This window comes from Moschus berezovskii, chromosome 22 (assembly GCF_049115385.1).
Source record: "Moschus berezovskii isolate FMDL1 chromosome 22, NW_MosBer_1.0, whole genome shotgun sequence".
In the NCBI taxonomy this organism is placed as follows: Eukaryota; Metazoa; Chordata; class Mammalia; order Artiodactyla; family Moschidae; genus Moschus; species Moschus berezovskii.
In genome coordinates, this window is record NC_142481.1 from 8,846,593 (window position 1) to 8,860,404 (window position 13,812).

Here is a 13,812-nt window from a genome sequence, read left to right on the forward strand (position 1 = left end):
AACCATCCCTTAAAAGAATTTTTCATTGGCGGGGTATAAGGACCCCGTCAGAAAGGGAGGACGCAGGTTCTCCTTAAGGGCCAGCCACCCTCTCCTTTTCCTCTAATAAATGTCGCTTTTCTTGCCTGACTGCCCGGCTCGCTCTCTTTTTCTCTGCACTCACCTTACATTCGGGTGTCAAGCCAGGAGGGAAGATCCACCTCAACTGGTGGGCTCCTCTCACAAGCCCACCTGTGTTGATGCCCTCCCATGGACCTCGCCGAGAAACTGAGATGAGCCCTGGAACGGGACTCTCCACGTGCCTTGCTGGATTGACGTCCACACACCCACACCTGCCCACGTTTCATCCACCGGTTACAGGATGAGTAAAATCCCATCCTCTAGGCTGGAGGATCTCCATGGCCCTCGGCCTCTCGGACTTGTGCCCCATCTGACTTTGAAATAGGGAACGCCCATTTTCAAGCCGACTATTATATTACTCTTTGAGAAAGTCCTGAGAACAGGGACCGCCTTTTCTTTCCGACCTTTCTCCTCGCTTTCCCGCACCTTTGTCTACCGTTCCTGTTCGGCCTCAATGGGAAATTCTCAATCTCAGTTCTCAAAATCTATTCCTCTAGGATGCCTTCTCCGAAACCTAAAATCCTTGGGCTTCCAAGGGGAGATAAAACCAAAATGACTTATTTACTCTTCTAGCACTGTCTGGCTGCAATGCAGACTTGATAACAGGTCCCAATGGCCAGGAAAGGGAACTCCCGATTATCATACTCTACTGGACTTCCATAACTTCTGCCGCTGCAAGGGCAAGTGGTTAGAAATCCCTCCTGTCCCGGCTTTCTTCGCTCTTCGCTCTCGACCCTCCCGCTGCGAATCCTGTTCTGCTTCTCAAATACTCTTAGCCCGCTCTGGGCCACATCCTCCTAATACAAAGTCTCCCGATCCCTGTTCAGATTTCTTCCTTGGACCCTTCTGACCACAGCCCACTCCCTAGCGCTCCCAATCCCCTTGCAGCCGCTCCAGATCCAGTTTCACAACCTCCAACCTAACGCCCCCTCCTCCCTCCCTCCTTCTCAAGCGCAGGCCACCGCCGCGGCTCCCAGCCCCGCTCCCCAGTCAGTGCAAGGCAAGCTCTGAGACCTCAGCCCCACCCTCTACCCCCACGGTCCCAAGGCTCTACCCCGACCTCCCGAGATCCTCCCCATACCGGGTCCCGAACGACTTTGAAACAGGAAACTTCGCAGCAGGACCCCGCTCCTTCCCCCGCTCCACTCCTCCCTTTACGGGAAGCAGCTGGAGCAGAAGGCATTGTTCGGGATCGCGTCCCATTCGCCCTCACCGATCTATCTCAAATCGAAAAGGTGCTTGGCTCCTTCTCATCAGACCTGGATAATTATCTAAAAGAATTCAAGTATCTTACCTAGTCTTACGACTTAAGCTGGCATGATATTTATACCAAACTTTCCTCCACTCTTCTCCCAGAAAAGAAGGAATGAGGATGGGCAGCCTCTCGGGCGCATGCTGATGAGATACACAGGACAGATGACGCTAAGCCCGTAGGGGCCATGACTGTCCCCTGAGATGATCCCAACTGGGATCAGCAGGAAGGGAGACCTGGACGAACAGCCTGTTATCATATGGTTGCTTGTCTCATTGTGGACCTTCAAAAGGCAGGGCATAAAGCCTTTTGATAAGCCCCAGCTGATCACTCAAGGACTAGATGAAAACTGAGGAACAATTTCTAGCTAGGTTAACAGAAGCCGTACAAAAATATACAAGATTAGACCCCGCTTCAACAGAGGTCACCACCGTACTAAACTTCCATTTTGTCTCCCAGTCGTCCCCAGACATCCGAAAGAAATTAAGCAAGGCAGAAGGCATTCAAACCCCTCAATGAGACCTTTTAAATTTAGCCTTTAAGATTTTCAATAACCATGAAGAACAGGCAAAGCTAGAGAAGATGCAATGAGGTCAGGCCAAATACCACCTTTTAGCCACTGCCCTACGTGGCCCAAACCTCCATCAACCAACAAAGACAGGAAGCCACTTGGGCCTTGCTTCAAACGTGGCAAAAGAAGTCCACTGGGGCCACTCGTGCCTAAAGCCGAGGCCCCTTCCAGGTCTGTGTCCCAGCTGTGGGATAAAAGGACACTGGAAGGTCAACTGCCCAAATCCCCCTCTAGGGATCCAGACATCCCCTCCTGGTCCCTGGCAGGAGTCCTCCCACCCAGCTCTGCCCAGCCTCCTCCTCCTCCAGCTGCTGAAGACTGAAGGTGCCCAGGGTTCCAGGCCCTGACCCTCATCACCTCTAAGGAGCCCAGAGTAACTCTCACAGTGGCAGGTAAGCTGATCTCTTTTCTCATCCACTCAGGGGTCACTTACTCGGCTATGCCTGTCGACTTTGGAAAAACCAAGATGTCCCAGTTTCTCTTATGGGGGTTGATGGTTTAATGTCTATGCCATGAATAACCAAGCCTCTACCATGCACACTTCAAGATACCCCATTTTCCCATTCTTTTCTCATTCTCCCAAAATGCCCCACGCCTATTCCTGGGAAAGACCATCTCTCAAAATTCAGAGCTTCTTTTACTATCCAAGCCCACCTTCTGATCTAGCCTGGTTATTGCTCCTTAATGCCCACTGCCTCTGACATTTGTCTACAACAGGCTCCTTTCTGTTTCCAGACAAAACTCTATAAACAATTCTTACCCCCCAACTAGGAACTATACCATCGCACCTCTGTAATCACACTTCACATCTCTCCTTCCCTTCAGGCCGATCTGTCTATCATGTCTCAGGAACTGCAGGACGTTCTGTTACTTTCGCAGGGAGGCTCCCTTCTGCCTATGGTGTAAATACTCCTCTTGTAGGGGCTACACTGGCCGAGTTCACTGCCTGTCTCAGAGACTCCTAACGAGTTCCCAGAAAGACTCCTATTTGCTATCAATCTCAGCTGTTTTCTTCTTCAGTTCAGTTCAGTTCAGTTCAGTCGCTCAGTCGTGTCCGACTCTCCGCGACCCCATGAATCACAGCACGCCAGGCCTCCCTGTCCATCACCAACTCCCGGAGTTCACTCAAACTCATGTCCACAGAGTCGGTGATGTCATCCAGCCATCTCATTCTCGGTCGTCCCCTTCTCCTCCCGTCCCCAACCTTTCCCAGCATCAGAGTCTTTTCCAGTGAGTCAACTCTTCGCATGCGGTGGCCAAAGTATTGCAGTTTCAGCTTTAGCATCAGTCCTTGCAATGAACACCCAGGATTGATCTCCTTTAGAATGGACTGGTTGGATCTCCTTGTAGTACAAGGGACTCTCAAGAGTCTTCTCCAACACCACAGTTCAAAAGCATCGATTCTTCGGCGATCAGCTTTCTTCACAGTCCAACTCTCACATCCATACACGACCACGGGAAAAACCATAGCCTTGACTAGATGGACCTTTGTTGGCAAAGTAATGTCTCTGCTTTTTAATATACTATCAAGGTTGGTCATAACTTTCCTTCCCAACCAGTAACGCTGAAGAAGCTGAAGTTGAACGGTTGTCTTCTTACTCCTGGAATATTTTTCTTACGTGGAATCAGCACCTATTTCTGTCTTCCCACTAACAGACAGGAACATGCACCCTGGTATATCTGCCCCAGATATTTCTACTGCTCCTAACAATCAGACCCTCCCTATCCTACTAACTTATAACCAGCCCAGACCGCAGGACTCACAACTTCTTTAATTACTACCAAAGCCTTTCTAAAGACCTCACTGAGAGCCTAGAAGAAATAGCTACTAGCCTTATCACTACCCAAAACCAGTTACATCCCCTGGCATACATGGTCCTCCAAACAGAAGAGGGTTAGACCTCACAGCAGAAAAAGGAGGCCTATGTTTATTTTTGGAGGAAGTCTGCTGCTTCTACACCAACAAATTGGGTGTTGTAAAGGAAGCAGCAAGAAATGTGACGAACAGGGCCTCAAGGATACGTCCACATCTCAGTAATTCACGGGGAAACTCACGGAGGAATTGGAATTGGATGCCCTGGATCCCACCTTTTCTAGGCCCTCTCATTCTGCTTACCCGTATTCTAACTTTTGGCCCATTTTTAATGCGTCTTTTGCAAAATTTCTTCAGGACTGTTTACAAGCCTTCACCAACCGAACTATCCATGAGCTATTTCTAATTTGCTCAAATTATCAAAAACTTCAACCCCACACAAATCCTCTTGACCCGCATTCCAGACTTTTCTCATCTCCCCCTGCCCCCACAATGCCTCTGTCCTGCAGGAAACAGTTAGGGAAGACTGACCTTCAGCCCTTATCCTAAATCAAAAAGGCTGGAATGATAAGGCCTCCATGGGAGCTCATGGTAGAAATGGCTCATGATGCTGACCTCCCAAACAAAGAATAAAATCACAGCGAACCTTGAGACTGACCAAATTGTCCAAAGGACATTCTGTTTTCCTGCTGGTGCCTACCTGCTCAAGGCTTTGGGACTGCCAGATTGCAGACCTCTGGCTGCGTGACCGCAGGACTCAGCTATAGGCTAAAAATTAACCATCCCTTCAGAGAAATTTTCATTTGCAGGGTATAAGAAAGACCCCATCAGAAAGGGAGGACACTGGTTCTCCTCAAGGGCCAGTCACCCTCTCTTCTCCCTCTAATAAGTCTCCCTTTTCTTTGCCTAACTGCCCATCCCACTCTCTTTTTGTCCACACTCACCTCACACTTAGAGGTAATTTATTTTGAATTAGACTCTAATCCTGTTTATGGTCTATTAGATCTGTTAGATCATCCTGTTTATGGCCTATTAGACATACAGTGTATATCTGCTTTAATTATTCAAGAAAAGTGTGAATTGACCATAAGTAATGGAGAAGGGCATGGCAACCCCCTACAGTATTGCTGGGAGAATTCCATGAACAGAGGAGCCTGTCGGGCTACCGTCCATAGGATTACAAAGAGTTGGGACATAACTGAAGCAACTTAGCATGCATGCATGACCGTAAGTATAGAATGTCCTTTTTAAAGATAAAGATGCATGAATATTCTATTTGAGCCTGTTTTTCACTGCCCATGACCCAAAAGTGAGAAAGCAGCTTTTTAAACAGAGATTTTCATGCCATAAATCTGCAGGCATTTGGAGGCCCCAAGCGTTCTGCTGTAATTGCAGCGGAACAAAAATAATTTACAAGTTGTGTGTGTGTATTCAAAGTATGGAAAGAATTTTAATATGAGAAAGGCATATTCAATGTATGGAAAGAATTTTAATATGAGAAAGGCTCTTCTTGCCTGCAGGAGCCCACGTGGCCATTTATCCATACAAACCTGACAGTGGAAAGGAATTAAACTTTTGGTAATCCTTGATCAAGGGGTGATATACGCCAGTGAGAAGTCCCAAAGTCTTGTTCTTGACTGGGACTGTTCTGGGTACATCCTACATGATTTCTCAAAAGATTCCATTGTTTTGTGGTGCTGGAGAAGACTCTTGAGAGTCCCTTGGACTGCAAGGAGATCAAATCAGTCCATCCTAAAGGAAATCAACTCTGAATATTCATTGGAAGGACTGATGCTGAAGCTGAAGCTCCAATACTTTGGCCAATACTGCTGCCAAAAGCCAACTCATTGGAAAAGATCCTGATGCCGGGAAAGACTGAAGACAGGAGGAGAAGAGGGAGACAGAGGAAGAGATGGTTGGATGGCATCACCGATTCAATGGACATGAGTTTGAGCAAGCTCTGGGAGATGGTGAAGGACGGGGAAGCCTGGCATGCTGCCGTCCACGGGGTCATAACGAGTTGTACACGACTTAGTGACTAAACAACAACAACAACATTTTTAGTGGGCCAATAAGAGTTAGGAAATCAAGCACGATCCTTCACTTCATCATGTGTACGAAGATGGATTGTGGGTTAATGGCTTAGAGTTGAAAATAGCTCTACCACCACTTACTGTGATGAGTTCAGTCGTAAGTCTCGTGCTTTGATTTTTGTCGTAGAAGCAAGTCAAGATAAAACTCTGAATTCTATCCCCAGCACCACACACACACACACACACACACATGCACACCCATAGCAGACAGGACCACATATTTAAGCAGTTACCTCTCTAATCGCTGACATTTTCTCTTCCATTTCCATTTCTTCTTCTGCATCCTGGGCAACACAGATCATGCCTAACTCAGGAATCAAAAGTTGAACGTTCTTCCCGATGACAGTTCTTCCTGACTTTTCTTCAGCATCTGTGAATTTGCCGTTGGTTGGCAGGACGCCTCACTACCTGACTTGTGTGTTGATATGGCATATTATGACTGGCTTATACTTTCCTGCTTATAAGTCATCTTACAAATAAACAAATAACCCAATTAAAAAATGGGCAGAGGGCCTCAACAGACATCTTTCTAAAGAAGACATACACACGGCCAACAGGAACAGGAAAAGGTGGCCAACATTGCTAACCATCAGGAAAATGCCAATCAAAGCCACAATGAGCTATCAGCTCACACCTCTGAGGATGGCTATTATCGAAAGGCCAAGTGATAAGAAGGATTGGTGAGGAGGTGGAGGAACAGGGACCTTTGCGCACAGTCTGTGGGTTTGCAGCTGTGAACTTGAAAGTAGCATTCTAGAAATGGGTCCTGTTTTGTTATTGAATCCTTAAGTGAACCATGCGTACCAATTAACAAAGGAGATGTTAAGAACAGTGATATTTTCAGTTCTCCTCCTCGACTTTCAGTATTTGGAAAATCAGCATTAAGAATGTAGCTAGCCACCCCTGTATTCTTTCTTTAGTTTGGTTAAGTGATCTATTTATGTTTCCTTTTGAATGAATTGGTCTTCGGTCATCTGCCTTAATTGCTACAAGTGTGTGTCCATTGAAGCATAGCTTTTGTTAGTTTGTAACACAAATCAGGTTACTGTGACATCATGTTACCTCATCCAAGCCTGTCCTCCTCAATGTACAAGTCAATAAATCGAGAGGTGAGATGTTAGGGCAAGAAATAGTGACTTTATTCAGAAATCCAGCAGACCAAAAGATGGTAGACTAGTGTTCCAAAGAACCATATTCTCTGAGTTGGAATTCAGGTTTCTTTTATACTAGAAGTGAAGGGGTTGAAATCCTGGATCTGAAATGTGTTAATTTCTTCCTTCCTGCAGCCTGTTTCACGGGCTTGGTCAGGAGGTTTCCAGTGAGCTAAAGAAAGGTATTTTAGCTTAAAGTTCATTACATGGGAGGCAGGGTTCGCAGAACTGGACTGTTATGTATGTTGTTTAGCTGCTAAGTGGTGTCCAACTTTTTGTGACCCCATGGACTATAGACTGCCAGGCTCCTCTGTCCATGAAATTCTCCAGGCATACCAAAGTGGGTTGCCATTTCCTCCTCCAGGGGATCTTCCCGACTCAGGAATCAAACCCTGGTCTTCTGCATTGCAGGCAGATTCTTTACCATCTGAGCTACCAGAATAAGACCAACAGAAAGTGAAACCAAATAGTATTTTCACAAAACACATGCAGGTTTTAAATTTGTAAGGAAAAGCAAAGGGATGATAAACAAAACATAAAATGATGAAACCTAGTGCTGAGGATCTATAGTATGGAATGGTGACTATAGGTGATAATTTTGTATTGTGTACTTGAATCTGCTCAAAGAGTAGATCTTGTGTTCTCATCAAAAATAAAGTAAAAAAAAGAAAGAAGCTATGTGAGGTGATCAATGTGTTAATTAACTTGATTGTGGGAATCATGTCACAATGTATATGATTATCAAACCATCACATTGTACACTTTAAATGTCACCTTGCTTATTTAACTTATATGCAGAGTACATCATGAGGAACGCTGGGCTGGAAGAAGCACAAGCTGGAGTCAAGATTGCTGGGAGAAATATCAATAACCTCAGATATGCAGATGACACTACCCTTATGGCAGAAAGTGAAGAGGAACTCAAAAGCCTCTTGATGAAAGTGAAAGAGGAGAGTGAAAAGGTTGGCTTGAAGCTCAACATTCAGAAAACAAAGATCATGGCATCTGGTCCCATCACTTCATGGGAAATAGATGGAAAAACAGTGGAAACAGTGTCAGACTTTGTTTTTTTGGGCTCCAAAATCACTGCAGATGCTGATTGCAGCCATGAAATTAAAAGACGCTTGCTCCTTGGAAGGAAAGTTATGACCAACCTTTATAGTACATTAAAAAGCAGAGACATTACTTTGCCAACCAAGGTCCGTCTAGTCAAGGCAATGGTTTTTCCCGTGGTCATGTATGGTTGTGAGAGTTGGACTGTGAAGAAGGCTGATCGCCGAAGAATCGATGCTTTTGAACTGTGGTGTTGGAGAAGACTCTTGAGAGTCCCTTATACTGCAAGGAGATCCAACCAGTCCATTCTAAAGGAGATCAATCCTGGATGTTCATTGGAGGGACTGATGCTAAAGCTGAAACTGCAATACTTTGGCCACCTCATGCGAAGAGTTGACTCACTGGAAAAGACTCTGATGCTGGGAAAGGTTGGGGGCGGGAGGAGAAGGGGACGACGGAGAATGAGATGGCTGGATGGCATCACCGACTCTGTGGACATGAGTTTGAGTGTACTCCGGGAGTTGGTGATGGACAGGGAGGCCTGGCGTGCTGTGATTCATGGGGTCGCGGAGAGTCGGACACGACTGAGCGACTGAACTGAACTGAACTGAACACTTTAAATATATTACAATTTTATTTTTCAATTATACCTCAGTAAAGCTGGGAAAAAAGAAAAAAAACCCACAATGGTTAACCCTGAGGGGAAGAGAAGACTATGATGACTTATAGAAGCGTACTCAAATGTTCAGAGTTATTGCTAATTTTCTATTTGTTAAGTTTTGTTGTATGTGTGTATGCATTCTTTTCCCATTTTTATATTTTACATACAGAAAAAGGGAAGACTCTGATGCTGGGAAAGATTGAAGGCATGAGGAGAAGGGGACGACAGAGGATGAGATGGTCGGATGGCATCACCGACTCAATGGACATGAGTTTGAGCAAGCTCCGGGAGATGGTGAAGGACAGGGAAGCCTGGCGTGCTGCAGTCCGTGGGGTTGCAAAGAGTCCGACACGACTCAGTGACTGAACAACAACATCTTACATATTATGAATAAAATACTGAACAGTAAAACTTTTTATTTAAGATGTAAATAAAAAAAATTTAAATCTTATTCTGTGGCTTTAAAATGAGCACTACAGAGACCTCCTTGGCAGTCTTATGGTTAAGACTCTGCCCTTCTGCAGGGGGCGTGGGTTCAATCCCTGATCGGGAACTAAGATGCTGCATACCCTGAGAGGCGGCCAAGGAAAAAGGAAAGAAAAAAGGAGAGTCCACAGCACACTCTATATGTTATAATCGTGAGCAATGCATGTGTTAGTTAGATTACGATAGAACTCACGGTGCTGCATTATGCTCGCACTTTGTAGAATGTAAAGGAGCTGAAACACGAACAATGGACTCAGGAAGAAAAGCAAACATGTCCTCTGAGGAGCTGCTCTGGAGGTCACCTTTTATCAGGTCCTAGGGGAATTTCTGTCAGCAGAGTGGAAACTAACTTTTTTCACTTGTCTAGATTCTGAAATTTACATTTTTTGTTTACTTAATGATGTAGATCAACCTGGGAAAAGTATGTCCCCAGATCGTGCCTTTGCCCCCTTGTCAGTAAACCTAATAAGTTTACCAGGAGAATCATTTTGCCTGTGGGAGAGCAATTTGCTGCCCCTCTGGGCGCATCAGGATGGCCCCAACAAACAAGGTGCTGGAGACAGCAGGTGACAAGGGGGCCCGCTGGGAGGAGACGCTCTGCTATCTGGTTCCTGATATACAGCCTTTGCGGGTCAGACCCGGCCTTTCCAAGGTGCTTCCACCTTCTGGGGTATCTGACTGCTTTCCTTAAGGACCTAAAACACAGCCTCAAGAAAGAGACCGCGGTAAGCAGACCTTCCCAGTATTCCCATCCCCCATCGGAAGCTTCCTTACTTTTTGTTTCAGGCTTAATTTCCTGTTAATTTTCTGTTTGACAGAAACTATACTTCACCTTCTTCCTTCCATTATCGCCCCTCTTTCTCTTTTCTTCCATATATGCTGTTTGTACTTTTCTTATTCTTCTGTTTTTTGGTATCTCATAGCTTTCCACTCTCATTTCACTGTCTCAGCTATGCTTCATTTAAAAACTGCATCAGATTTCTTCATTGTATTTTGACTTTGCAGTTTATTATTCACAATGATTTGAAAACTCCATACATTTCATGTATTGGCTATATCTCCCCTTACTTATGTTTTCATTCTTTTTATTTTCTACACTTTATTTGCTTTTCATACACACTTGATATAATTTGATTCAGTGTCACTTTACTTCTTTTTTTGTTTTTTGTAATTAAAAATTTTAATTGAAGTGTAGTTAATTTACCATGCTTCAGCTATATGGAAGAGTGACTCAGCTATACATGTGTGTGTGTGTATATATATATTCACATATATATATTTATTCTTTATCAAGTTCTTTTCCATTACAGGTTATTACAAGATATTGAATGAAGTTCCCTGTACTCTGAAGTAGAATCTTGTTATTTATCTAATTAGTATATAGTACGCATTTTATTTCTTTTTTTAATCACCTGTTAATTCACTTTTTTACATGGCATCGTTCTATTGTCCTAGAATATATACTTGATCTCAAATTATCATCCCTTGTTTTCAAAATGCTTTATTCACAGACTAATTATAGCATTGTGTTTTAAGAGGTTTTACATGTTTTTATTGTAGTCCTAGATTGAACAAATGTTTATATTTAAATGGTATCATTTTTTCAAATGTATTTTAAATTTCTTTTTACATTGGCATATAGAAATCCAAATGATCTTTACCCTCCCTTCCTTTCAGTAACCTTGAAAATCACTCTTTAAGAGTCTAAGTAGGTCAATGATTTTATTGTTTTCTTAAAGTTTATATAATCTGTCAAAGATTAGATAGTGTCACTTTCTTTCCTATTATTATGTATTTTACTTTCTTTAGTATAAAGTCCAGGAAAGAGTCATAAAATCACCATGACATATAGAAATGGTGATAGCAGATAATTTTACTTATAGCCAATCTCAGTGGAAAAACTTTCAATATTATTAAACACTTTCTATGACACTGTGGACATTGTAGCTATTATCATCAAGGTAAAAATATACCTTTTTCTTTCTATATAATTAAATATCTTTATCATAACTATAGGTTGAATTTTATTACATGATCTGATGCATATATTAAAGTCATCCTACATGTCTTCTGCCTTTAGTAGTATGGATAATCATGCAGATAAGGTTTCTGATGTTAAACTGTTTCCATGTTTGAGATAATTATTTGGTCAAATGCTTGATTCTTTTTACACATGGTGGACACAGTTTTCCAGTTATTTTGTGTAGATTTGTATTTCCTTTGGTTCTTGAAATAGTTCTGTAATTGTGCTTTTCACATTATCTTTGTTCAACGTTGCTACCAAGTTCATGCCAACCTCATAATGTGATTAATGGAATGTTTTCCCTTCTGTCCTTAGCAGCGGTTCACCAGTACGATTTGTATCTGACGTGTTTGGCGTGCTTCAACACTGAGATGTTTGAGAATTCATCTGGAACAATTTTTGCTACTGTTCAATTTTATAATGAGGAGGATTGCATATTTATGCTTTTCTATTATTCCAGTATCTTTGTTTGGTAAGTTAGGTCTTCTAGAAAGTTGCCCACAAATTTCTTAAATTTCCAAACATATTGGCATAATCATGGTATCATGTTATTTTTCTAATATTGACAACTTCTCCAGCACTCTCTTTAAAAAAATTTAATCTTGACATCATTTGTGTTTTCCCTAAGGGAAATGTTACAATCCCCCATAGGTTTGTTGATTTTATGACTCTTCTGAAGGATCTAACTTTTCTATATGTTTTTACTTTCCATATGAAGTTTGTGATCAATTAATTTCTGCTTTTGCTTGTGTTGATTCCACTTATTTCTTTGTAGAATTAATTTGCTGCTTCTTTGCTACTGTCATTCTTTCTTCCTTCCTCCCCACATTTGAAATAGTCATTTGAATCCTACTCTCTTTACAAACCTAATTCTGTACTCTCAGACTTTGAAGAAACCCTGGAATTTAATCCCTGGAAATGACACATCTTGGCCTGAAACACGGGAGTTGAAACTACCAACTCCCTTTCCTTATACTGAACCATCAGACACCACATTCTTTAAGAGGCTCTAATATTTATATTATATTTCAAAATATAATTTATTTTTCTTTCTTTGAAACCTGGCTAATTGAAGGAAAACATATAAAACAATATGAAGATAATGCTTTCAAGTGATGCAATCTTGGGGTTTTTCTTCATATCTCTGATTTGTATTGGGCTCATGGGGAACTCAGTGCTCTTCATGCTATATGTAGACACTTTCTTAACTCAGTCTTACCTGAAAAAGCCCATTGATGTGATATTCATACACCTGACCTTGGTCAATGTTTTGACTATCTCATTCAAGTTGATACCAGATGTCATGTCATCCTTTGGAGAAAGATATTTTCTGGAAGATGTGGGTTGTAAGGCAACTTTGTACATATATAGAGTTACCCGGGGTCTTTCCATCTGTACTACCGCTTTCCTGAGTGTGTTCCAAGCTATCACCATCAATCCTCTTAATTCTAAGTGGGCATGGCTTCGATCTAAACTCTCTATGTGCATTTACCCCTCTTTCCTTTTCTTCTGGGTCATCAACTTGCTCATCTATATCCACATTATTGACACTGTAAGGGCAAGGAACAATTTCACAATTGCCGGTTTTGGGTATTATACAGTACACTGTCAAACCAACCAGTTGGAACACCACCACTCAATGGCATTTTTGAGTGTCATGGTGATTCGAGATCTCCTCTTTGTGATCCTCATGATGTGGTCCAGCATCTACATGGTGACCCTCCTCTACAAACACCGCCAGAGAACCCAGCATATCCTTCACAGCCTCAGCCTCTCTCCCCAGTCATCTCCTGAAATCAAAGCCATCCACACTGTTCTTTTGCTGGTAGGTTGCTTTGTTTTCTCCTATTGCTTAAACAACTTTATTGCCTTCTACTTGCTTTATTTACCCAAGAAAAACTTAGAAATGGAGAGAATTACTGGGATAATTTCCTCCTGCTACCCATCCCTGTGCCCTTTTGTGCTGATGAAAAATAAAATTTCCAAACTGACTTCCTTCCTTTCACGGATGACAATTACCTTTTCTCAAAGAACATTTAGTAGATGATCTGATGCTTACATCTTCTTTCCACAACAGAGCACTCTCCAGCATGGACTGTTGAGCACTTAATTTGGGGTTAGTATAATTCCCACTGACGTGGAAACTTAGAAATATCCTCACATTTGAAATCTTCCAATGAAGAAGAGTACATAAATGTGAAACTAATAATTTTCATATCAATTCCTTAGTTAAATTATACTAATTATGTATAAATTAAAAGTATTGTAAATACATCATTGAAACTAACTTTATCTGCTTGGTTTTGCTGTTTTTTGAAATGTGGCTGCTTAGAAATTTAAAGTTACATGGTGATTGAGTTAATTTCTATTCAACAATGTTGCTCTGGGAAAAGTTATTTATGTATTCAACAAATATATAATTGCATGGTTTACTTTTTCCCAGCACTATTTTAGAGGTTGGACATATGTTGATGAGTAACATAGGCCATATATAGAATATTTATAGTATAGAAAAAGTATAAAGGTGTATGACAGAGCTTTAAAAAGACAGCAGGTTAGGAGAACTGAGAAGGATAGGAATTTTACTCC

General features: G+C 42.3%; 1 protein-coding gene across 1 annotated transcript; it reads left to right on the forward strand.

The window, feature by feature from the left end:
* Positions 1-12,316: 12,316 nt before the first annotated feature.
* Positions 12,317-13,270, forward strand: LOC129546184 (vomeronasal type-1 receptor 4-like). The gene has a single exon (XM_055411045.2). The coding sequence runs from the start codon at positions 12,317-12,319 to the stop codon at positions 13,268-13,270; it is 954 nt and encodes a 317-aa protein (XP_055267020.2).
* The last annotated feature ends 542 nt before the right edge of the window (positions 13,271-13,812 follow it).